The 26,402-nt window shown below is 39.4% G+C and overlaps 2 protein-coding genes and 1 non-coding gene across 3 annotated transcripts in view; all 3 read right to left on the bottom strand.

Annotated features, from left to right (window-relative positions):
• pcnt (pericentrin) overlaps nucleotides 1-11,493 on the bottom strand; it is a gene marked incomplete in the record, with an annotated part of 37,857 nt that extends 26,364 nt beyond the window's left edge. The window contains 8 exon segments of the mRNA XM_014009762.1: nucleotides 204-600; nucleotides 3,072-3,410; nucleotides 3,501-4,360; nucleotides 4,440-4,589; nucleotides 6,050-6,193; nucleotides 6,600-6,776; nucleotides 10,499-10,528; nucleotides 11,364-11,493. Of these exon segments, the coding sequence (XP_013865216.1) occupies nucleotides 204-600; nucleotides 3,072-3,410; nucleotides 3,501-4,360; nucleotides 4,440-4,589; nucleotides 6,050-6,193; nucleotides 6,600-6,776; nucleotides 10,499-10,528; nucleotides 11,364-11,411 (2,145 nt within the window).
• An 820-nt stretch (nucleotides 11,494-12,313) lies between these two features.
• Nucleotides 12,314-12,386, bottom strand: trnak-uuu (transfer RNA lysine (anticodon UUU)). Its single transcript has one exon. It is a non-coding gene; the product is annotated as a tRNA-Lys (tRNA).
• A 66-nt stretch (nucleotides 12,387-12,452) lies between these two features.
• Nucleotides 12,453-25,965, bottom strand: atg9a (ATG9 autophagy related 9 homolog A (S. cerevisiae)). The gene is made up of 20 exons (XM_014009761.1): nucleotides 25,754-25,965; nucleotides 25,463-25,515; nucleotides 23,677-23,822; nucleotides 23,540-23,583; nucleotides 23,391-23,455; nucleotides 23,153-23,302; nucleotides 22,934-23,075; nucleotides 22,684-22,824; nucleotides 22,492-22,612; nucleotides 22,198-22,373; nucleotides 21,282-21,404; nucleotides 20,953-21,140; nucleotides 20,622-20,775; nucleotides 18,713-18,892; nucleotides 18,090-18,302; nucleotides 17,777-18,000; nucleotides 17,522-17,639; nucleotides 17,180-17,444; nucleotides 14,052-14,197; nucleotides 12,453-13,954 (listed from the first exon to the last, which is right to left on the bottom strand). The coding sequence occupies exons 3-20, from the start codon at nucleotides 23,777-23,779 to the stop codon at nucleotides 13,946-13,948; spliced, it is 2,562 nt and encodes an 853-aa protein (XP_013865215.1). The 5' UTR covers nucleotides 23,780-23,822; nucleotides 25,463-25,515; nucleotides 25,754-25,965; the 3' UTR covers nucleotides 12,453-13,945.
• Nucleotides 25,966-26,402: the final 437 nt, after the last annotated feature.

Raw genomic sequence — 26,402 nt, 5'->3', positions numbered from 1 at the left:
GTTGTATACCACTTTGTGTTGGTCTTTCACATTAAATTCCAGTGAAATATATTTATGTTTGTGGTTGTAATGTGACAAMATATGGAAAAGTTCAAGGGGTATGAATACTTTTGCAAACCACTGTATAAACATTAAGTTAAATTTCCAAGCATTTTAAAATTATTGTTAAGAAATTCTCACAAACATTTGATGCAGTTGTATACCTGTAATATTTGCATTTGGATGTCACTTCTKGGTTGTGTGGTCTCTTTGGCAAAGTAATCATTCAGCTCCACCTCCTGCAGAGACGAAAGCTGCAGCAGCTCCTGCTGGTTCTGATTAGATGAGAGAACAAAGTTTTTCTCCTCTGCCGGTGAATCTTTCTCCTCCAGTGGAAAGGTGGCAGGAGCTAACAGTGAGGTTTCCGTTGCGSTCTCTGCTTCTTGTCCCATCGATATTACGGTGTTTTCTTTTTCTTCAATGAAGGCACCAAGTTTGTTGATAAGATTTTCTTGCTCGYGAGCTTTGAAGTTCATCTTTTCTTCCATATATCTTATTTTCTCCTTCTCTTCTTCAAGTTCGGAGAGAGCTTGCYTGAGCTCCTCTGTTACTTGAGCCCACCTAAACAGAGCGGGATCAATTAAAAAGGTTTACCTGCTTCAGAAAAGATGCTGTGGATACAATTCTGCAAACACTCGCACAACACTTCACAATGTAACTACTGTGAAACTGGATGCAAGTTTATTTTTTAYGACTAGCTGCAGACTCATTAACTACGGTTGTCCCTCTTTACTCGAGCTTATTGAACAGACCGGAAAAAGATAAATATTAATGTTTGCAGTGCTAAAGGTAGCATCTCACTGGGTTGTGACTGTTAAGACTAGTCTGCAAACGACAATCATTACAGTGTCTCCAAAATGTCAAGAAACGTTTGTAGGAGTTCTCAATTTCCTTGCCAGACCTCCAAAAGTTCATTTATGAGTAGGGGTGTAAGAAAATATCGATACACTGAAATATCTCGATATTTCATTTCCCGATACTGTATCAATATTCTAAAGTCCTGTATCGATTTTTTTATTAAGGTTTAAAATGTCAACTTTCCTGCCAGCTGTTCATTTTTATGTTGTAGTTCAGCCTCTGACCACTAGGTGGGCAGCAGCGAGCCAGCCATTTGGCTCCTCTACCTCTTGAGGTAGACGCTATTGTTTAGTGTTGGGTAACCATATTGTAAATTAATATTAAAAACTTGAAAAATATATATTTTCAAGCTATTTATTGCCAATTTTAGTCTAATAATTGAAAACATGGATGAAATAAGAAATATGACACAAATAAAATAAAACACATACAAAGCAGAACACAGCTAAATGTATCAAAAGTATGTCTCTGTAATATTAGAATTTTTTGAGACAATGAATTTTGGTTTTTCATTTTTTTTCCCCAGTAAGAGGTTTTTATTTAATAGAATTTTTGGACAAAAAAATCGCAATATATCGCGATACATTGTCTTGCTTATAGTATCGCAATATATCGGGATATATTGTATCATGACCCCTCTGTCATGATATGTATCGTATCGCCAAATTCTTGCCAATACACAGCCCTATTTATGAGGCTACATTTTCTCACAAAATAAAGTTGCTGCAGGCATCTCAAATCCTTCTCAATTTAGTTTAGAGAAATTTATAGTGCTTGAGCTGTATTTTGACACCTTCACAGAAAACATCTAAATGTCTAGGTCTAAAATCCACACCATTGACAAATAGCTCTTAAAAAACTGGTCCAAATCTCCTTATCTGTGTGTGAAAAGTGAACTTAAAGAKATTAAATCATCAATGTGGAGAGGGTGCTAAAGTGGGTACAAAGCGGGCCAAGGCGAGTAYGATATGGTAGAATGTGGACGTTAAAGTGCCTGACATTCATTTTTTGTAAAAATATGAAAGCAATTTTGGAAAGAAATAATTAATAACATATTGCAAAATAAATTTCACGCCACTGAGATGAACAGTTGTTGAGATATTTGTGAAGTGAATACATGTGAAGTAACAGGAAGTGATGACAAATAGGAATGTCAGAATGTAAACAGAGCGCAGCTACAATAACTGACATCACAGACTGTGGAGAAGAAGCTGATGTTTCTTCAGATTATCTTTAATCACTACCAGAAAGAAATGAAGAAAAGTCAGAGTTCAAATAATATTCCTTCAATGAACAAATACCAGAGAGTTTTCTTTTTAAATAGTTCCCCTTTGATGTTACTTCCTGTTTCACTTTGGCTGAGCCAAGTAAAAACAAATCCAAAATGGGTAAAATCATGTGTATTATGCCAAGTTTCTTAAAAATAAAAAATATTTTCTTAGACTTTTCGTATTTGAAGGATACGCATGTCACAGGCACAATAATGTGCAGAGACTAGACAGTTTTGCGATCGATAGATTTTTCAAAATTTGGCCACAAGGCTGCGTATTGAGTGGCCATGTGGTTGCAAACACTCAGACTCAGCGAGTCTGCAAYGAAACAACTCATCTAAACTTAGCCTAACCAAGTGGTGTTTGGTAGATTATCTATTCGTTGTAACAACGCTTCTTGACAATAAATTTTATGTTTGTCAGGTACCCGACTGGCAGCACCTGGGGGCACCAGAAGTCCAAAACAAGTGTAGCAACATCAAAATAAGCTGTTTGGCTGAGAAGATTTGGTAACTTTTACATGTGTGCAACCCACATACTCAGCTGTACTGCTCATCCCACAAATGCATRTTCCTTACAAATGTGACACTATTTAAAAAGGGAATTTAACAGGCTGTCCAACAGTATAAGATTTTTTTGCCAAGAAGCTTTGTTACAACAGAGAAATAATCTATCAAATACACATTTTCTTACTCCTCAATATTTTTAATCACCAGCTGGTCTCCAGAACTAACAGCACAATGACACTTTGACTAAAAAGCTGCTTTGCGTTTATTTAAATGTTGTAGAAAATTAAAGAAACATTTTCCCCTCAAACATTAGGTAAAAATGCAAACTAACCCATTACACTAGAACTATAAAGTAAAGATGAGGACAAAACATGGTCATCATGACCTCAATTACCTGCTCCTTGCTTCCTCCAGCTCCTCTGAACTCTTCATAACTTCCTCCTGTAACACGTTCAGCTCCCGCTCCTTCAGAGCCAGCTCCTCGTGGAGCTCCTCACACTGCTGTTTCAGTAGATCTTTTTCCAAYCCYGTGTCTCCAAACTGCYGKCTCARCCCCAGCTCACCACAGGTGGAGCTGTGAGRGTTGAGAGCAAAAGAAGGACAGGAATCACCAGCTTCTSGGACACAATACTGTGAGCTGGTGATGCTGGGGCTGTTCTCATCTTCATCACAGATACGCATTGAGACCGACAGCAGAGGCTGATCTCTGAACACGTCACTGTTGAGCTCAAAACTGTGAAGAAAAGCAAAAAGAGCAGCGGGATTTATATTGTTGACAGCAATATAAACACGAAAATGAAAAACAACAAATCCTCTCTCTCACCTAGAGTCTGCAGATATGTTCAGCTGACTGCACTGTTCAAAGCTTTCATTCATCACTGAAGACTGTGAACACACAACAGGAGCTGAAGACAAGTAACGCTCCATTAGAACATCACCAGGTAGTGATGAATCCATACTTTCACACACGGCWTCGTCTTCACTAATCCTCTCAGAACTRAAACCAGCTTTCGCTTGGTTCTGACGGTTCTTTGAAACTTTAAGTCCTTCCACCTCCTCCTCTCTCCTCTTCAGCTCTTTTTCACTCTCATCCAACAGCTGCCTGACATGTTCAACCTCCTCTTTCAGTCTCCTCATCTCCTCCTCCCGTCTCAGCTTTTCTTCCTCAAAAGCCTGAAGACGAAGAGCAGAGCTGGCAACGTCCTCGCTGCGTCTCCTCTCAGCGTCTCCTCCCTCCTGAAGCTGTTTCCTCAGCTCCAGCACCTCCTGGTTTAACTTCTCCTTCTCYTCTTTGCACTGCTGTATCTCAAGGCACTGAGTTTGTACTTGGCTTAAATGGGTTTGAAGGTTTTGCAGTTGTGCATCTTTTGCTTTTCTCTCCTCTTCCCTCTCGTGCTTCTCCTCCTCGAGCAACAAAAGCACATGTTGGTTTCGCTCCATCTCCTTTGCTAGTTGGACCCTCATGTGWTGGCTGTTCCTCCTCTCTTCCTCTAACTCTGTCATCAGCTTGTGCAGAACAGTGTCGGTTTCTGTGTCACTGTCGGTGYTGAAACATTCAGGACTCCCTTTTGATGTCGCCTCCTTGTGATTGATGTTTGCGGCCTGGGAGGAAAGGTGATGCTCCACGACATCAACAGCTTCAGCCCCGGACTGACCTTTAATACGTTTGAACTCTACACTGGTCTGCATGAAAGAAAAAAAATTACATGTATAGGTATTTATTATGCATTAAAGAGTAAAACAAGCTTTAAGAGGCACTCACCTGTTGGATCTGCTTCTGTAGAGCCTGAATCTGTCCAGCAAGAGACTGAGCCTCTAGTTGCAYCTGGTCTCTACTTGACAGGGCTTCCTGAAGGTTGTAGCTGAGTTTGGAGATTATTTCATTCCGTTTCTCTACAGCCTCCTGCAACAGCTGCAAAAACACAGATGAATCAACTTCAGTAAACAAGACAAACACATCTTTTTGTTCAAGTAGATGTTTTTGCAAATCTCTGTATGCTTTATTCTGTTGCAGCTGCTTTTGAACATTTCCATGTCAAGTCCCACAAATCAAGCGTTTTGCTCATGTTACATTTCATAAATGTGTGAAAGAATTTCTGAAAATGCAAAGAGGCCAATAAAGTACAACTATAAAAAAATGATCAAACTTTCTCATTTAAGGACAGTCAGAAAATTCGCTAAACCCTAAATAGACTTTAGAAAAAAAACACATCAATAATAGATTCCAGCTTCCTGGTTAACACAAATAATAAATACTCCACATTTTTAAAACAGTTCATGTGACCCTTCAGTTTTCTKAAGATCCCACATTGTACACTAATATTTGAGACATTTTAATATATTTTGTTTCCCTAAACCAAAACACCCTGTAATAGGATTCCTCTACAAACAGACTTTGAATAATATGAATAAAATATGCTGAATTTTCAGACAGCAAAAATCCAGACAGCCCTGCAGACAAAAAGTAAATTCTTGATGTAAAAGAAATGCATGTTGTTTTYGGTTTTTGTTCATTTGTTTTTGAAACTCTAATATTTTAATAAGACTTCCAGTGTCTGTCAACAGAGCGTACATCAGTTTATGATAAAAAATGTACATAATTTTTTTGCAGCTCATTAGAATAAAGAATAGAATACTGAGCTCATTACATTCAAGTAATTTCTATAAGTCATGCCACAAAGTCAGACCAAAGTCTGTTTGAATTGTAGTGAAAATTTCATGACGTATTCTAAAATCACCTCAGGCAATTTTTCTGAGTTATGCTCTATCAGTGCAATCCCTTACTGATTCAAATGATTTTATAAAAAAATACAACAACTAATATCCCAATATTTGATCACGTATACCAGAGGAGTCCAAAGTGGGGCCCGCGGGCCAAATTTGGCCTGCCAAGCCATTGGCCACCAACAGTTGCCWAAGTTACAAGGTTGTAACCTGTTATCCTATGTAGAAAAGCAGTATTTCCATTGGTCAAATTACAACAAAAGGGCTGTAGTGAAGGTAGTTTTCAGYCATGGTGCTGACATATCTTTGATTTATTAGGATTAAACATGAAACATGAAATGACAACAAGAAATATTTAGATCAGATTTAACCCCACATGTAGATTTGCACACTTTATAAGGCCACAAAAACTCATATTTTATCAATTTATGAAATGTCCCATGAGCCTTTGCTACTTAAGCGTATGGCAGACTTTCTCCAAGTGCACAGACTAAAACAAAAGAGGGCCATTGCATAGCTTAATTGTTAAAAATAAAGGACTTTACTTTAAAAAGTATTCGTATTATAGTATGCATTTGGCCCGCATCCCTGGATMGATTTTCATTTTGGCCCTCTCGAGGAAAATGTTTGAGCACCCCTGATGTATACCTTCAGCTGCTCTTTGCCGGTCAGCGCAGCTAATGCCTCGTCTCTGAAGTCCTCCAGAGGAGATGGGTTTTGTTCCAGGGAGGAGGGCTGATCCTCCCAGTTTTCATTCTGCTGAACCTCTAAATGTTCTGACTTTGGGGTCGCCTAAAACCAAGTAACAAGGAAAAACTCTAAGCTCTGATTTTAACACACATCAGCAAAACACCCAGTGCAGCAGGTGAATACAATCAAATAAATACAAAAGAATAAAAGCAGTAACAGGGGCTTCAGTTAATCCTGACCAAGTAGTCATGACAACAGGCCCTCAAGGCGATGTAATGGTTAGTGACCCAGTTCTCTAATGTGTGTTTATCACACAGAGGCCATGAACAACATGTTAGAAAACACAGAGGGAAGGAAAGTGGACAAAAACAGCAGGTCACGTTCTTTGATCCTATGAATAAAACTGTGAGGTAAAGAAATATGTTCACAACCTAAATAGCTGTTTTAGACAAACAAATAGTTACATATCTGTAAAAAAGCCTGATAATTTATTAATGGAGTGGTATACCTCATGGTTGGTCTTGTTGTCTAGCTCTGTGACGTTGGCCGGAGGAGGAGCTGGTTCTACGTTAGGATCTTGCGTCGAGCCGTCATTCTTTTTGACAGCCTGGCCCTTCCTCTTCTGCGTCTTTTTCGCCGCCCCCGCACTGTCGCTTTTCGCCCGCTTCTGTCTGAAGCTAGCAAGCTACGCAGGAAGGAGAGCGAGAGGTAGATGGACACATAGGTCAGGACCACCGAGCACCAAACTACTAGCATGGTGAAGCTCAAGAGTCAGAGCTTTTAAAAAAAAGGCAATACAGTCCAGATTTATTATTATTCAAAAAGTTACTTTCAGCAGCAATATTATTTTGCAAAATGTAGCTCAAGAAGATGTTAATCATTTATATCCAATGATTTAAATCAGTTTGATATGTTAAGAAGATTAAAAAAAGCCAGTGAAGCAAGAAGAAAACCCAAACTCGCACCAAAAACAAACAGYATAACCTGATAAAGATCACCAAACTCAAAATTAGATAAAGATGMTAAAAATCCACAGAACTCCATAAAGCTGTGGCACACCCATCGGAAGTGCAGATTTTAATGACTCATTCAGCAGAGYAGAAACCAGCAAGAAAAATAATCCTGTTATTCTGCACTTTTYATATTGTGAAAAACACAAACTCAGAGATGGAAAACTGTAGCGCAGGAACTTTTTAAAAACTCCATTTCTTCTTTGCGAGCCCTCGGGATGTTGAAGTGTTTCTCCAAAGTGAAAAAAAAGGAAACATCYTTCCCAAATCAAGCCGGGTTGTTAAGTGTCAACTCCAGAGGGACCATTTTAGTACAAATTTGCCTCAGGCAGCTTCTGTTTGGAAAACACCCCTCCTCTTTTTATCAGTGYTTCCCTCTTCTGGCCCCTCTCCTCTTAAGCAGATTACGGCACTTGTCATTGTGACTGAGGTCCTGACAGTTCTCCATCAACATCTGACAGTCAATGATTGACTTCTTTTCTTGCCGGTGAGTCAAATTTGTCAGTTGTTCCACATCAACTCAGTTGGTCCAGACGCTGAACTCRTAGTGTGCGGCAAGCACCACAGTCTGCCGAACCGCTCATCCTGAAAGTCACAGCTGAAGCAAGCGCGCAGAGGGATCCGCAAACTCTGTTCAGATGATGGCATATGTCTAGACCACGGAGAGAGGGTGGAGACTGGAACATGCATGCACACGGGGAGGAGGAGACAGAGCTCTCTGTGTGGCATCAGCAGCAGTGTGTGCATGCTCACATCAATTTGAGATTACATTTTTCCAGGAGACCTACTTGTTGCTTTAAACAATGAGTCACGTACATGATGCATGAATTCATTGTGTGCATGCGTCTTCTGATCGCTCTGTACCTAACTTTGTTTTAGATAAGACAAGACAAGACAAGACAAGACAAGACAAGACAAGATAAGATAAGATAAGATAAGATAAGATAAGATAAGATAAGATAAAACTTTAATGATCCCACAGTGGGTAAATTTGCACATTACAGCAGCTCAAAACAGGACAGGGTGAGATAGAATAAAGATAAGTAAAAGAAAAACAAACAAAAAAACCCCACTATACTCGTGACTCGTGTGTTATACAGTCTAACTGCAGTTGGAATGAATGACCTACGGAAGCGCTCCATCCTGCAGCGAGGATGTTAAGTCTCTGACTGAAGGAGCTGCTCAGCCCCCCCACGGTTTCCTGCAGAGGGTGGTGGGGGTTGTCCATGATGGCTGTGAGCTTTGCCAACATCCTCCTCTCACCCACCACTACCACAGGCTCCAGAGGACATCCCAGCACAGAGCTAGATGTCCGTACCAGTTTGTCGATCCKGTTCCTTTCGGTACATCCAGCCCCCCAGCAGACCACTCCATAGAAAAGGGCAGATGCTACCACCGTGTCGTAGAATGTTTTTAACAGAGTCCTGCAGACACCAAAGGACCTCAGCAGGTGGAGTCGACTCTGGCCCTTCTTATACAGGACGTCTGTGTTTGTAGTCCAGTCCAGTTTGTTGTTGAGGTGAACACCCAGGTACTTGTAAGTGTCCACTGTCTCTGTCTTTTCCCTGAATGTTCACCAGTACTGTGGGGGGTGGCTTCCTCCTGAGGTCTATGACCATATCCTTTGTCTTGCTGGCATGATTTGGAGAGCGTTGGTCTCACACCAGCCAACAAAGTCACAGATGAACCCACTGTGTTCTTCATCATTCCTGTCTGATATGCATCCAATGATGGCCGTATCATCTGAGAACTTCTGAAGGTGGCAGTGGTCCGAGTTGTACCTGAAGTCTGACGTAGGGTTGGGCAATATTGGCAAAAAAATTAATCATGATTAATTGTGGTATTTAGCCGATAACAATAAATTTGACGATTAATCCCCTGGAGTCCCTGGACACCCTTATTTTGTAGTCACATGACCAATTTAGTGGGAAAGATTTGCTCATTGTAAAAAATTGTTCCAAATTGTGTGAAAATTACAGAATTTCAGGCTATGCATATTTTAAATTGTGTTGATAGATAAATAAATTAYAGAACTTTAATTTTAATGTTCGTCATATTTGAAGCAGAGAGGAGCAGCGAGCTTACTGACCGGAGTAATCTCCAGTCAGTCTGCCTGGTGGCATTAATCGCATTAATCGTCAAGTGACAAAAACTAATCRATTAATGTTTTTCTGACGATTAATTGCACACGATACGATTATGCCCAACCCTAGTCTGACGAGTACAGACTGAACAGAAAGGGTGATAGGACCGCGCCCTGTGGTGCCCCCATGCTGCAGACTACCACATCAGACACACAGTGAYGGAGCCACATACTGTGGTCTGTTGGTGAGGTAGTCAATGGTCCATGCTGTCAGCTGCCTGTCCACTCCAGCTTTGAAGCACTCCAGTTTTGAAACAAAGTTGATAAAWAAATAAATAAAAAATTACCAAGCAGCCTTGTTTAGGCTCAGTTATTAAGATGAAATCCCACACATTCTCCTGCCTTCACCACACTATTGCCTCTGTYTGTCAGAAAACATTACATCTCAGAAAGACATCAGCCAGATGAGCTGTGTTTAGCTCAARGCCACTTCTGCACCACTGGGATTCTGACTAAGCAGCAAGCTATCTTAAATCAGATGGAACTGTACAGCAAAAATGTTTTCACCTACATTAACACCAAAAACTCCCAACTTAAAGAGATGTCTGTCACAAATACACGTCTGCGTTTAACTGTACTTTTTGCAGACGTGCCATGCTTGCAGTGCTGCAACACCGAGAAATCATCTTTTTGTGCAGCCAAGAGTAAAGGTAACTGTCAGCAGCGCATKACCATGGCAACATTTTATGTGATACTTGACACAACAAACCTCATTCAACTGTATGAATCCACTGCACCATCTGATGGCCTGAAACCAGCACTGCAGTTTTCCAGTTCCTGTTCAACCACTACAGCAAGGCATATTTCCTTTCAGACTGATAGACTTTGCATGTAAACTGGCTGCTTTGGCTGCTCCAAACACGTTTGGTGTGTACMCGGCTTGACAAAGATAGTCTAAATAATTAAAAATAGACTGCTTGTTTTAAAATGAGCCAGAATCTCAAAAGCAAGAACACTTTAGAAATTCAGAGCAAACAAAAGAACAGAGGCAGCAAATTCAGAATATCCAACAAAATGCATCTCAAATCAAACGCTGATCTTTTTTTTTTTACATAAACAAACATTGATGTAAACACAATTAAAGTCACCATGTTTACATAATTTATATGATAACTTGAAAGATTTATTGTGATTAGGCCTTCACCCAAGAAGACAAAAGAGAAGAAAACATGAAAAGGGATGAGTAAAAGCAATAGCAATCAAAATCCCCAATACAATCAAAAACCCTCTGCAATGTACCACTTTAATACTCACCGCCTGATTTCGAGGAATGCTGGACAAATTCTGTCATAAKAGATGTTAATGTTTTTGTTATTTTTATTGTTCAGAATGTACTATCTGATCGTTTAATTATGTAATTGAGTTGCACAATGAGCTGGATTCAATCAGCTGCTCTAATCAGATGATCTGTCATCTTTCTGCTGGTCATTCTTGATCATTGACCRATTACTAACAAAAAAAGCCTTCAATAAAATAAAAGCAAATTTTGTCCTTTTGTCCTTGGTAGAAACACTGTAATACAACGTTTTGAGAAACTAATAACGAGCATGCAAAATAACACTTTCTGTTGCTGTCTGTATGTTTGTGAAAGCGATTGTGATTTTTAAAAAAGTCAGTCATTTTATGGTTTTAGGTTTTTGATACGGTGCCTGGTTCCTAAGATCTTAGGTTACTCACTAAGTATATTAAGCATTTATTTAGCTGAAATTAATGTTAATGAGACAAAAGCAGCATTAAAAACTTCACCACGGTACATTAAAAAGGTACTGCATTCAACAACGGCAGCACCTACATTTTACATGACATGGCTCAAAATTTGCTTTAAATTCAGTCAATAAAAAGCGACCTAATAAAATGCTGCAACATAGTCATAAAAATGCAAGATATCATTTACTGTGTCACTGCTATGGCATAATATAAGATACTTATTACGTTTTTGGCTTTATATATTAAACCTGAAGTTAATTGTACGTTAATGCAMATGCAAAATATTCACTGATAAAGTATAAAAACTGATTGTTTAATAATRAATACGGTGCAGTTACTTAGAAAGTGTAACACATGCGCAATGCTATGACAATAGAGTTAGCTACATGCTAGCATAATGTTAGCAACARACCTTGGATCTTGCAGCTTCTAATTTCCTCTGTCGTTCATCTTCATCCATGATTTAATGTAAATACATCCGTCAGCAGACTAGGACATAATTCCAAACTGAATGGGAAACCAAGATATGCTATTTTTCCTACAAACACAAAGCTTAAACAAAATATTTGAGCCTATGTAGATACAACTGTCAACAGACAATATTCAATATGGCCGCCAACGCGGTTCAACTCCGCCCTTATCGAGTTTCACTGAACTAACGGTCCAATCAAATGATAAATTGCACATCTTCAGCCAATGAAATTTGAGCTCTGTGAAAAACCGGACAAGGACCGCCTATCTTGTACATCAGTCYTCTCCATAGGCTTAATCAAAGAGCTCGAGCCAAAACTAGAATATTTGATTGTTGTTCTTCTTGGATTGACGGCTCTGGTAGCCAATGAAAGTCGGCTAGCAGTCAACTCTCTGCGTTTTTTGGACAGGAACGCTTCAACGCTAAAGATAGAAAAAAGTAGCTGAATGCTAGCTAATAAAATAAAATTAGCAGAAAGTGGCTAAACACTAAGTAGCATAAGAAAACAAAAAAATGGAACAAGTATTAAACTACGCTTTTAAGTGCAATTTATGAGCCCCCGACGTGTTTCTGTGCAGAAAATGTAAACATGTGAAAAGAATAAAACTGCAGCGTGAGCGAAACAGAAGTTGCAGGGTTTAAGCTTTTTTTTTTAAACTTGCATGCATTTCTTTTATCYTTGTTTGGAGTTGCGGAGAGCTGAACCTTTTCAGTTACACAGCAGGTTGCTGTACATTTTTCCGGAAACAAAATACAACTAGCTTAAAGGCTACCAGAAGTATTTCCATTGTGTCAGAAATACAACATAAACGAGCGCTATAAGGGGAACTGAGATGACAAGTCGTCCTTATATGTTCGGGAATTTCTTTGAGATGTAAAAAAATTTCTTTCGCCCGAACAGGGACTTGAACCCTGGACCCTCAGATTAAAAGTCTGATGCTCTACCGACTGAGCTATCCGGGCTCTGAAAAGTGCAGGTACGTCACTCACAAAAAAAGATAGTATAACAAAATGTCCAGTAATACTGTAATAAATGAAACAGTTTATTTTCCTTGTTACAGCACTCAGCCATCATTAAACATCAAGTTCTTCATCAGGCTGCACACAGTAATTGTTGGTTCTTTAATAGATGAATTTACAATTGTACAAAGTGGTATTATACAGCATCTATTCAACAAAACAARCAGTTATGACTTTATTTACCATCCCAAATCACTTCATTCCCTTTCTCCATATTCATCCCACAACTTGACTGTTTTGTTTACTTTTTTTGTTACAGTGCAAAATATTGACATACTTGACTCGTAGCTTTCATTCATCATGGCACATCCTTTTGACACATGAAATAAATTACAAAATGTATGTATACAAAAACTTACAAAATAAAAAAACACGTTAGGAGATATCTTATGCTTTGAAACAAGTTATTAAAGTGCATAAGTCTTTATTTGCAGAACTGTCTAACTGATGAGGGTAAACAGACAAACTGTGATTGGGGGAAAAATGGGGTGATCAGGTTTGAACTCGGTGCATGCGCKTGGGCCCCTCTTCATAAGTCAAAASAGTTTGTTTCATGCTGAAACCACTGCTTAATTAATAAGAAATTTGTTTTAAAAGAATGAACAAGCAAGCAAAAAAAATTAGGTGACATCAGATTGAAATCAGTTTACATACCCGTCTCACAATGCTGGTCTTACAGTTGAGTGTTTTGTCACATAGAGTTTATTTATAGACCGAAACAGCTGCTGCTCTGATCAATTCAACATTTAAACATGTATTTCTCTGGGCAAATCCAAATTCAAGACAAAGTTTCACACAAATCAAATAAAAAAAGTCATCTAATAAAAATTTAAGAGAGATCTTTTTCGTTTGGTTTTTGCYAAGAGTTAAAATGCAAACCTATTATAGAAAACACACCTTAATGCTAGTTATTCAACTACCACAACGAAAGTCTGTTACTGGCATCTTTTGAAGACATGTTGGCAAGTATTCACTCTTTGAAAGAAATTATGCATTGAAAATAATCTAATTAGTTTTTCTTTCCCATTATTTGTAAAAGTCTAAGCAACAAATAGAAATCAGTTTAAATTTTTCTTAGCTAACATGCAAACTGTTAGCAATTCACTGACAATACTTCCAGATAMTGTTGACGTTTTTCTTTTTCTCTTTGCTGCAGCAAAAACATATATTCTAACTTTACAATCTTTTCACATMATAAAAATTCTTAGCTGAGGTTATCAGTGGCTAAAAGAAATAACTTGATCTTTTAGATCCACTTCTGATGGCAGAATCCGTTCATCCGTTTTAGGAAACACCACAGTATGCTCTGAAAGTCATACGCTAACTGTTTTTAAATGACCAGTCTTAACTTGCACAGATGTCACGCTTTGAGCTTTTGAATGGATGGTGATAAACCCCGCAGCACACGTCCGTTTTCATATCTCTGAAAAAGAAACATCAGTCCAGTGGAAGATGCAAATGTGGATGTGTTTAGGRTGTAGATACATATTCACACGGCTTGATTATGTAACCTGAAGAGAAAAAAAAAGAGAGAAGACAAAATACGTTACTTGCTCCAAACACTAGTAAAGTAACACTGCTACTCCTGCCACATAAAGAGCATTGAACCTTGTGTACGTGAGGAGGCAACTCATCCTCTGAAGTCTCCTCTGGGAGCGGCTGATGGTGTCGTGATGCTGCTTTACCATCCTCTGCCCATCCACCCATTGGCACGCGGGCTGTCCTCACCACTTTTCCTCCTGACCCGACAAGGTCTGAAAAATACAGGCCAAGACAAGATAGTTAGAAAGTACCAACATTTGATGCTGATCTGTACAACAGAGTGCTACAAGTTGTAAATTCAATAAAAGTCATCAGAAGGCCCATGTTTTGCTGAGCCAYTGAGAAATCCACTGAGAAAGAATTGCACCCCTTTTTATAGTGGTGTTAAAACTATCTTGTATATTTTCCAAAGCTAATTTCATCTTTTATTTAAATAAATAACATTTCTACCTGGTTCATTACTGCAGTGGTTCCATGTAAACAGGTGATTTGTTTGTGTATTCGCTCCAGTAAACATTAGCATTTCCAGAGACCGGTCTCGTGTAAACAGGGTCTCAGTTTTGGTGTTAATCCTCAGAGTTGTCTCAACACTGGACAGTGTTAAATAAGCTCCGCCCACTGTTAAGTCTTATATAACACTTAACAGTGTTGTGATATGACAACATGAAGTGTTAAAAAAGTATTCTGAAAAGCCCTGTCGTCCTCCACCTCAGACAGACCAATATTTTCTCAGCAAGGAACGCTGGGTAATCTTGTAGAAATGATGTGTGTCCATGTGTATGATTATTGAAGTCGTTCATGAGTTTAAAAATGAGTGGTTCTGGGTAGTTGTCTTATTCAGGTTGGTTAGTTGTTCTAGTTTGTGTTCAGGCTGAGTTATAGTCGCGCTTTGGAACGCGCGCACTTGGCTTCTCAAATTATAGTTGACGTGCATCAAAGTGCTGTTCTTCTATAACCAACGGGTGCCAGTACACTATCTAACCAGCATTTCGGTTGTGAAAAACGGGTGTAGAAGAAGAAATGTTTGACRTCACACAATAGAAAAGATGGTGGCTCGGTCACGAGAAGAACTGTTTTTACAGGAACGTAATATAATAGAGCAACAAATATATCTATTGCTTTTATTGAGACGACGACGCAGAAGGAGATGGTGTGTTCGTTCATTGCATTGGAAGTATTTGATGCTGCTGCCACCTATCTGGATGTGTTTAATCTCAATTTGTCAGTGAAATTTTACGGACTTCAAAATTCCCTTTTAATGTTTTTGGGTAGACACGTATTGGAGAAAAAGCACAAGTACTTTGCCAAATTCACCCTATCTAGGAAGCAGAATTTAAATGGACAGTGTAGCGACTATCAAATCCAACCTTTTAGTGGCTTCTGGGTGCGGGGGAATCCAGACCTTTGACGCGCTCCAATCAGTATAATGTCCAGACTGGGAGATATGTTTGGGGATACTCCCATTTATCATATTGTTTTTGATGATTAAATGTTACAAAGTCCAGAGAGGCAGTCTATGGCAGCTTGCAAAATAGATGGAAAATTATGGTAAAATGTGAATATGAGAGAGGWTAACCAGCATTTTAAGAGAGCGGTAAAAACCGTGTGACCTCCCTACACCCTTCACCTTTCCTTCTCACCTTGCCACCTATACAGATTTCCCCTCCACACCGCCACCAGTGGTAGAGCAAAAATATAGGTCAAAGTGTCAATCCAAATAAACAAACACTGCCACCAAACCAAACTGAACTATAAAAGCAAAATAAGAACCCAAACTATACCCAGAACACCCAAAACTACAAACGGCTCCTATAGACAGTATTTATTTTTTTTACAATAACAAGCTGGAATGAAAACAAGAAAGACGAAATAAAAGTAATGACTTTCCACCTCTTGCATTTTATTAACACGTAAGAAGTGTAATGTACAGATCTAAGTTCAAATCTATGTTTTTTATGCCAATTCCCCTGCTAACTTCAGCTTTAATTGAGGGTCCTTCCAACATTTTAAGATCTTCTTGCACACGTCCATCTTGTTTGTTGATTTGTCCACCAGCGCGTGCAGTCCTTGCAGAGTTTAAAAATCTGGAGGTGCACGACCTCGCGACAGGACACCACAAAGGGCCAATGCGCAGGGGCGGAGACAGCCATGAGCGTCATATATTGCGTTACCTATAGCGCGTGCGCCCTCTCACCCACCACGATGCGTCGAGCATAAAACTAGCTTTACTGACCCTTAATCGACACCATGAGTGAGAGGTACTTCCTGGTCTGTTGTTAACATTTCTAACRCCACAATTTGCTTTGTTAATAATGTCACTTTTAACACTGTATTTTAACACCAACACTGTTGTAATGTTAATGTGACACCCAAYATTGTTGAATATTAAACACTGGCTGGTGTTAACAAAAAATGGATGCTATAATTTAACACTTTCATAAACGTTATTTTAACACCAACGAGGGTGAACACATATAGACACTTTTTGGTGTTGAAATTAACACTGTGTGTTAAATCAACACAAGTGTAAGGATAATATTTATCAGACTTTAAGGAGACATATCTGTGTTTTTAAATCCTTTTTTACATTTAAAACATTCAGTTGGGGTCTATATAAAGTGGAACTGCAATGCTTTGGTCTAAAGTCCTCCTTATTGTAACTCCACAAGCCCCTCTTTCACCCCTTTTCTGAGGTGTGTCTCAGATGAGCTCATTTTGAAGCTGTCTCTTTAAGTGTAAACGAGGTGCTTCATACAGCTTCTGGAGTGGTCCATTCTAGTATGAGAGGAGTTTATGACTATCTAGTAGCAAAAAAAATTACAAATTAATTAAAATAAGTCCACAATGGAAAACTGTGATGTTGGAGCCAGAGTCTTACCCAGTCAGAGGAGAATGAAGACCAAATTGTAGTTGGTAAGTCCAGACCTTATTTTGCAGTTCTGTTGCAAATATTTTGATGTAATTGTTCAGAAAATATAATAGAAACAAGAGAAAACTGAACGGGATGAAAAATATGACCCAAACAGAATATATAGATATCTATGTAACACCAGGAGAAACTAAATTTAAAATTTCTGCACTCCTAAAGGCTTGAAGTACACAACAAAATGTATTTAAAGAAGTGAATTTTTGCACGATATGTCCCTGTTTAGTAATCCTATTAGATAAAATGACAGCTAATAAAAAACAGAGACCTGTTGCCAGCCCACTGTGGTGCYGCTGACTGCTGCTCTGCGACTGGTCTACCGCAGCAGAGCCGGTGGCTGACGCTGAGGCCGAGGTGGGAATCGCACTAGGACTMGGAGCCATGGCGGGGAAGGTGTGCGAGCGCGGGAAGTTCCGAGAGCGAGCACTGGGTTCGCTTCTCACTTCGTCCGGGATGCTGTCGCTGCTTTCGTCGCTGTCCTGCCGGTGCCACGTGTGGCGTGACTGCTCGCCGCGGGCTTGCTGCTTGTGAAGCTGCAGAATAGAAAACGTTGCAAACAAACCTGAATGGAGCTCAAGTTGGACACAGTCTTTCATGTACACATATTTACCTCATGCATGTATAGCGCGTGGATGCTCATTTCAGTGGAGGCATACTCTGAAAGGACCAAGCTGGTGAGCTGACCCTCCCAGGCACTGCTGCCTGAGCTCACAGTCCGAGCATCAGTCCTGCAGAGAAAAGGACAATGAGGGGGAAACAAATAGGTACAAATTAGGATTAAACAGAAACAAATGTGAGCTTTATATACACTTTGCACTTCTAAATTCAAACTAACCAGGAGCCTGAACAGCAGCTGCTCACTTACCCAGAGCCTGTCATTCCTTTGCCAGTGAAACCACTAACTCTCTGAGCAGCACTCAAACTGCCTCGCAGGTTAAGACTGCTGCTGACTGGTGACAGAGAGCGCAGGGCAGAAGCTCCAGTGTTCATACCAGCTGCTGCATTATTTGTCAAAGACATGTCGCAGGCAAAATGAACAGGCGCCAGCGTGGAGGGGCCCGTCAAGAGGTTTGCAACAAGACTCCTGGGCTACAAAATAAATAAAAAAACACAACTTTTACCTGAGATAAAACCTGAGATCTGAGATAAAGGCGKTTTAAATCAGTTTGTCCCCTTACTTCAGACTCTGACAAGGAGAGCGGGTGTATGTCAGAAGCAGCCCCTGCTGCCTCTCTGTGAACTCTTTCTTTCAGCTGGCTGATGAAGTGTGTCGTCTCCTGAGGAGGCTGCCAGTGGGGGTTTGTGAGGGCGAAGTGCATCAGCGATAACTCCGTCTTCCCGTCCTCTGCCTGTTGGTAGATGGACGCCTCAGTCTTCCCTGCTGACATCCACTACAGAGTGAAAATCAAACATCAGTCTACTGTCTGCTGCAGTTACATAGTAAACGGACTGTACTTATTTATATATACATATATATAWAAAATTATTTCTTAGATATGGATACTCAAAGCGCTTACACAACAATCTATGTCCTCATTTACCCACTCACACAGCACTCTTATTAGATCTCACTACAAAGCTAATACAAGTGAATCAATCTATATAGACTAATCAGCGCTTTAAAACACTTGCATACACTGATGGGACATACATAAGAGGCAGTGGGGTTCACTGTCTTGCCTACAGACACTTCGACATGACGGAATAGCGAGGAATCGAACCACTAACACTCGCATTAGAGGAACGACTCCCCTAWCCACTCCCCCAGAGCCGCCCTAGTTAACATGTTACCCTTCCTCACCGCAGGGTGTCCGTGCTGTCTTATGTCCATCTGGGCGAAAGAGCAGGTGTCTCCAACCCCAACCACCTCCACGGTGAAGTTCCTGAAGAAATCTATGATCTCCAGAGACTTCCTCCTCAGACAGAAGATGAGGATGATGGGAGTCACCACTGGACTTAGCAGCTCCTCTAGAATAAACACCTGGAAGGAAAAAAAAGGGATCAGAGACTGTCTTGCTTTACTAAAACCYAAACCACTTCAGAACAGAATGAAGCAAAACTCTTTAACTAGTTATTGTTTGGAAAACCAGTTTAAAAAAAGTCTGCAGCTCAGAATTACAGGAAGCTGCTGTGCAAGAGTTGCATTTAGCAGCCTCAGTAAGTCTAAGCCACTATAAACAGGGTTGCACATAAAATTTTTGGTCTGGTTCTCAGGRGAGAACCTAGGGTTGTTGCTTGGTGCTCACTCATATTTTCCTTCACTCATTTAACACATTTATCTATAGGGGCATCAGGGCATCTAACATCCCCCCGTTCTGTTTTATGACTCCTATCAGCTGCAACGTCTCAGGACATCATGCCAAATCAGTCCACCGAGTTTTTATTTTATACTTGTACTTTGCATAAATTTTGTAAACTACCTAAGTGGCCAAGGGGCTGGGTGTATGTCATATAAACATCACAAACTGAACATTTCATGGTTAAATGTCTTTTAGACTAACATGTCCTTCAGATGGACAGCTCCTGTAGTTTGACCTTCTGCATCTTCAGCCTTGGTTAAACCAGATTTCCACACTCTCCAGTCCAGCAGCAAATATCTGTCTTTTGCACAGAGCAAAATAACTGAAAACATACAAATGTTTTATTTATTAGACTGATTTTTTTAAAAGACAATTTATTCAAAAATATTATAATATTTAGATGGTTTCAGCTCATGTACTTATTTATTCTTCATATTTGATCATTTAATAAATTACATTTATCACAGAAAAGCTGTGTCACAGTATGGTCCTAAATATAAACAAGTTTAAATCAAGAACCTTGTTTTTTATGTAATTGTGAATGAAATTTGTGGATCTTTATGATAAATTAAAATAACATTTAAAACTCATTCACCTAGAGAGCATGGCAAGTTGATTTATTCTTTTAATATACTGTATATAATTTTTTTTTGATGGGGGGTGATTTAAACAGAGAATCATCTTTGCTTTAATATGGGGCAAACAAATGTTCTGTTAGAGTTAATGTGGTTTAATTAGAAAAACTCATACAGTGAATCTCACAGAAAGACTCAGCCTGCGTGCACAGTGACACGCTCCTGTCACAGCAGTCTCTCAGGAGGAGAGAGTTAGTCATTCACACAAAGTTGGACAGATCTGTTCAATAACAACACTCTGAACATATATTTAATATAAAGTTATGTTTTACAGACCAAAGTCTCTGGCAGTTCAGGAGTAAAGTGCAGGAGGAGATGTCAGGACTGACCGCTGTATCTGCTGCTGGAGTCGAGCCGCTGCTTTAACCTTTGTCTCTGCTGAAAACTGCTCTGACTGAAAGTCCCGCCTCCCGCCCTGATTGGATAAAACGGCTCTGGACTTCAACTGATTTGTTGAAGGCAGTGTCCGTTTAATCCTTATAACAGGGTCCCGCTGTCCTTAGAGGCTTGGTGAGCACCGAACAAAGATCCAGTCACACCAGTGCAGCTGGATTTTTTTTTAAGAAATCAGGTCGCATTTGCGACCAAACTGGTTGCATAGAGCCCCGCTAGCTGTTGTTTTGACAGACAATCTCAGGTACAATCTTAGGTACGCAAGTGCACGTTTTCTTTTTTTGATCGTGCATGCGCACCGCTTATGTGCAACTCTGACTATAACTTCCTCTGCAATGCTGTTCTAGTCAATTCTGATTTACAGGTCTTTTTTGTTACTCACTGCTTTGTACTGGAAGAGCTGTGAAAACTGGTCTCGTGTCTCATATCTGTGTGCATTGCCCTGCCAGTGGTCAGGCATATAGTGGATATGAGCTAAGATGACCTGCAACAGCTGCTCGGGACAGAACACCATGTGCTTATCAGGAATAAATGACCTGTAAAAAAACAGAAAAGTGATCAAAATGATCAATTTGTTAAGTAAACAGTGTATTGRATACAAACTAAATTGGTCATTGTACAACTGATTAATAGTACTAAAAAGGACCTCATTGGTCTGATGAGAATGCAGTCATTTATGACCTAAATGACTGACAAATCAGCCCGGTCCTTACCTGCAGACTGTGATACACACTCCAAGCAGTGTGATTGATGAGAGAACGTGTTCCACTGCGAGAACATCCTCGTCATAGATTGTCAGGGCAATGAGAACGGCCAGGAGGGAGCCAGCGAAGAACGCTACATTTTTAGCGACCACTGTCAGGAGCGGTGACAGGAAACAGTTCATGTACTTCGATGCAGCCTGGATTACAGGATAACAAAGGTAAAGAACATGAAAAGATTAACTGTTGTTATAAGAACGAGTGTAGTTACAATGACATTACAGAACCACGTCTTTATGAACAAAAACAAAACAAAAAAATTGTTAAAGGGCTGCACTGACCTTGTAGCCTTTGCTGAGGCGAGACATGAGCTCATGGTCCAGCTCGTTAAAATGACGTAAGTAACATCGTCCATAGAGAGACCAACACCTCGCCCCCAGAGAACCAGGCTCTCGCTTGATCACCTGGGCAGGACAAAGTTCTGTTACRGCTGGAAAATCTAACAGAAAATTTAGAGTTTYTATGTGCATGTGTAATCRTGTATGGTTTGTTCTTTGGGTTTTCCATTTCAAAATAAAATTGCACACTGAAAACAACCATGTTGTTTTTTTGTTTTTCTATTTTCTTTAAACCTAAATGTAAAAATGGAACTAATTAAAAATCTACAGTGTTTGATTTTTGCTTCAGTTATCTAAATCCAAAATAAAATATAYAGTTGYTTCAATATGTAGTGATATCGGAAATGACGRAAGTCACCAAAGAAGGAGTTTCTAGTGTCTGAAGACTGCTTAGAAACCTTTTTAAAGATACTGGCAGCAGCTGCACTCAAACCCTTTTCTGCATGACTTGACATATTRCAGGTCTCTCTCGTAAATGAGACCACGTGTCTTAATAATAAATAATAATTAGAGCAATTTTGTTCCCATTAAAATCATCGCTCTCAATGAAATACATCCACTCCCTTTAAAAAAAAAACAATCTTATCTATGGTGAGATGTGTAAACGTAATGCTCCGAGAGTTCAGGCCATGCTTTCTGGTTCTAACAGAGGGTCCCAAATGTTGCATCAACTAAATATAAAACTTGTCTTTGCTTAAACTATAAAAAATAAAAAAAGACATTTTTGTTTGGCAATTGTCAATTTTTTGAATTTAGATTTAAAAACAACAAAAAAAATCTATAACTTTTTTTCTCATTTTATTTTGAAATGGTAAAACCAAAGAGCAAACGACACACAGACTATGTTTGAACAGTTTACCTCRGTGTAACTAAAGAAGGCATACAGAATCTGCCACACAAGGATGACTGGACACAGCAGCAGATTAGCRATGCCAATCCAAAGGATACGAGATGCCAGCCTGTCTGCGAGCTCCAGCCTGTTGCCTCCTCTCTTATACTCTGCTTTAAGACTCCACTCATTCTCGAACAGAGAACCTACAGAAAAATTTAAATAACCAAAAAAAAAGTCACATTTATTCATATAGAGTCAAACAAAATGCTAAACAGTGAGATGTAAATAAAAAAAAAAGATCAAATCATAAACTTGACACACCTGGTCCCCAAAAAAAGATGAGCTCAAAGTTGTATTTAAGACCCCGGGTGTAAAACACGCAATCTCCGAGCACAGGAAGCTGAAATCGCACCGGAAGGAGCGATTTGTTCACCATAGCAACCTGAAACACAGAAAGTGATTAAAACATTCGCTGCGGAACGGTSTCTTCTCCTCTGTCACAAACATACACACCATGTAGTTTTTAAAGCGGAGGATGCGGTGGTAAATGTCGAGCTCTGTCAGTTCTTTCTTGTGAATGCAAATCTGATGCTCCTTCTGGATCTCTATTATCCTGGCCTGGACCTCCTGCCATGTTACGTAGGGGAGCTCTGACTGAAACACAAAGGCACAGCCAAGAATAAACACGACTGGCTGTATTTAATATGAACACAGTGACGCTATAAACAGACATTTCTTTAAAAAAAATTTTTTTTCTTCTCACCATGGACATCTTCAGGGCGTTGATGTAGAACGACCTGATCTCCCAGTAACAGCAAACGTTGTAGATAAATTTCACAAAGCGATGTAGCCAAAACACCCCAGAGATGATCAGAACAAAGATTACAAACGCATTGTCTCGAATACTGTGGGAGAGAAGATTAGGCGTTATCGTTASGAGACAGGACATTTATACACAGCGCACATAAAACGTTAGACTCACTGRGCACTGCAGACCTCCACTGGGAGGATCGCATCCGGTAAGGTGACTTTAGACGAATCGGTATGGTTTACAAACTTGTTGGCAAAGAGTATGTCGTAATCCACACAGTTGGCGAGGAATACCGTGAAGCCAACCACAAACAGCAGCTGACTGCACAGGAACGAATACAGAATATGAAAACAACAAAACCAGACTGCACGGCAACAAAAACGCAATCMATGACGGATAAAATACATACACCAGCTCAAAGATCTCTCCCATCAACATGCAGGTGAATCCATTCTTCTGGTGCAGGTTATAGACGTGGTGACAGTTAAGGAGAAACGTGAATCTAAGGCAATCCGTTTGTTTACAGAGCATGACKTAAAAACTTCTGTGAAAGGATATTCTTTGAAAAAACAGGTCCAGGTTTTCTATGTGGTGCCACTGAGCTGCAAATGATTTATTGCAAGTTAACAGTTAGGCAACAGAAGAGTGACTTCCTGGGTTTTAATGAGTAATTTGTGTTGGTTTTTATGTCCTACATTTGCTTCCTTCGGGCACGTGCATCAGCAGGTTCTCCTCTCCCGGGGGAGAGTCGCTGTAGGATGCTTCCAGACGCTGGTACTCCATGTCGAAGTGTGCCATAGTGACGACCTGTTCAGTGTCACAGAGCAGTCACTGCTACAGACTGGAAAAAAACACAACGGGACAGAAGCAGGGATTAGATCTCAGCTTGATTATCATTTAACTGATTTCAACATCCTTTACGCTCTACAGGTAAAATATTAAATAAGAACCATCATGCTTTTAAATCATTCAGTTGGGGTCAATATAAAGTGCAGTGCTTTGGTCTGAACTCCTCCTTATTGTAACTCCACAAGCCCCTCTTTCATCCCTTTTCTGAGGTGTGTCTCAGATCAACTCATTTTGAGGCTGTGTCTTTAAATCCAAAGGAGGTGTTTCACATCCCGCGCCCCTCCAGCTTCCAGAGCGGCCCATTCTAGTTTGAGAGAAGGGTTTACGACTATATAGCAGCGCAGAAACTTTTTAATTTAGAAATGAATTAAAAGATGTCAACAAGGGAAGACTTGTCCATCCTGCCTTACATGTTGGAGTCAGAGTCTGACCCAGAGCCAGAGGAGAATGAAGACCACCAAATTGTGGTTATTAAGTTCAGATCTTATTTTGCAGTTCTGACCCAAATAATTTGACTTAATAGTTCAGAAAATGTTTGAAAATAGAGAAAACTGTACGGATTGAAAAATATGACCCACAAGAATACGAGGAGCCGCAGCACCGGTAGAGACTAAATTAAACTTTTCTGCACTCCTACAAACTCCAAGTACGCAACAAAATGCATTTAATGGCTAAAAAAGTGGACTTTGCATGGCAAGTCCACTTTAAGTCAATTTTGGTCAACAAGACCCAAGCACAGTTTCAAATTTGCAACTTTTTAAGATACATTTTAAAACCTGGATCATCCTGATATCATGACAGGGTCCAGAGATGTAGTTTGATTCATCTTGTCAATCATGATAATACATTAATATTTTAAAGTTATTATAATAAGGATTTTTTAAATGTCATTTTTAGAGATGCAACCTAAAATTAATATTTAGATATTGAGATTTCCCAGATGCAAAGAAGAAAATCTTTTTTTAGCGCACAGGGACAATAACATAAATTTAAGGCAGACAGGTTAKTTTAATGATCTATTTATTCATTATATTTTGACAAATGTTGCACACCTTTTAATCAATGCACTATAGCTGCCTATTTCTCCACACACAACTTTGAGACTTAATCCTCAGTTTGATACGATGGCTCACAAATTCTGAAYGTTGCACAGAGAGATTAGCTACCAGATTATTTTCGGACAACATGAAATAAAAAAAACCCAAGCATTTTAACTCTGAGCACTTTTGATATGACAAGACATAACCATGGACACTGAAATGGTTTCCGTAATAAGAAAAATCCTAAAGTTGTGAAATAAAAGMACATTTAGGGCATGACCTAAGAACATGATATTTAATGTGAGCCATCTGAGAGTATTAAATTTGAGTACAAAATTTGATCTAATTAATGCTACAAATAGTTGCAAACAAATTACTCAGAACTAATAAATGAAACTAAAACCATAAATGCCAAAAGATTTTTCTCAAGACATGTTTAAAGCTATAACAGTAACAAAAACTTTACATAAGATTTGTGTGACTCAAATATATTTTCAAACATTGGGTAGAGGCTTTCCCTCTACGTCATTAACGATGAAAAACATGTATTAACGGGAGAAATATGTTTTTAAAGAAAAAAGAAAAGACTTACATCCATTGGAGGTTAGTACGTCCCATTCTGCTCTGGTTCCTGAACATATCCAGCTGAAAATTAATCACATGTATATTCTGATTAAAGGAAATATCCAACATGATACGAGATTGACGTAGAAAGCACATTTCTTTTCGGAAAAAGAAAGAAAGAAACACAGCGTCTCGGACATATACTCAAAACATCAGAAATATCTGTGTTTTGTTCATTCTAGAACGATCTGTGACAACACGAAGCTGCGTGTTATGGTTTGACAACACAAAAACACAGCAGCAGGCCTGTCTCTCTCACCAAAAACACGTCTCCTCTCGACTTCCACCGCATGAAGTCCGACCGGCCCGGCTCCTCTGCTTCCACTGGGGTTTGGTGTAAAACACGCAAAATATCGCGTTTTTAATCYGTACGCCGTGTTATTTTCGTTTCATCTTCGCTCTCTCTTGAAGTCAAGCAAGCCAGTTTCATTTTCGAAACGACTAGCACTGTGGCTTCCGTCATCGCTGAGCGACAGCGGTATCAGCCAATCAGAAAAGGAATCATCTGAAGCAGAAAAAAGTAGCCCCGCCTATCCGCCCTTTCATGTTTTTTCCATTATTTTAACTGAGTGTTTGCTGCCACCACCTGGTCACTGGCAGTACTGTGATAACTTTATAGTGACGCTGACTGTTATGACTCTGAAATGCCATTTATTATTAGGCTTTTAGTTTTCCTTCATGGCATTTCTTTTTTCTTATTCRTGTCTGCTTTTTTCTCTGTAGCTTTATATAACACATACCAAGATGAGCTACTGGAAAACTGCAGCTACAGTCATTTTAATATAACTCATCATATTAAATTATCAAAAATATTTTCAGCTTTCTTGTGTGATTTTGCTCTTGATCAGGGAAGAGCAAAACAACAAATCCTACTTCAAATTATACATTCACATGTAATTATACATATG

The sequence above is a fragment of the Austrofundulus limnaeus genome, unplaced genomic scaffold (assembly GCF_001266775.1).
Source record: "Austrofundulus limnaeus strain Quisiro unplaced genomic scaffold, Austrofundulus_limnaeus-1.0 Scaffold61, whole genome shotgun sequence".
Lineage (NCBI taxonomy): Eukaryota > Metazoa > Chordata > Actinopteri > Cyprinodontiformes > Rivulidae > Austrofundulus > Austrofundulus limnaeus.
The sequence above is the reverse complement of the archived record's forward strand: the minus strand, read 5'-3'. Positions and strand labels throughout refer to the sequence as shown.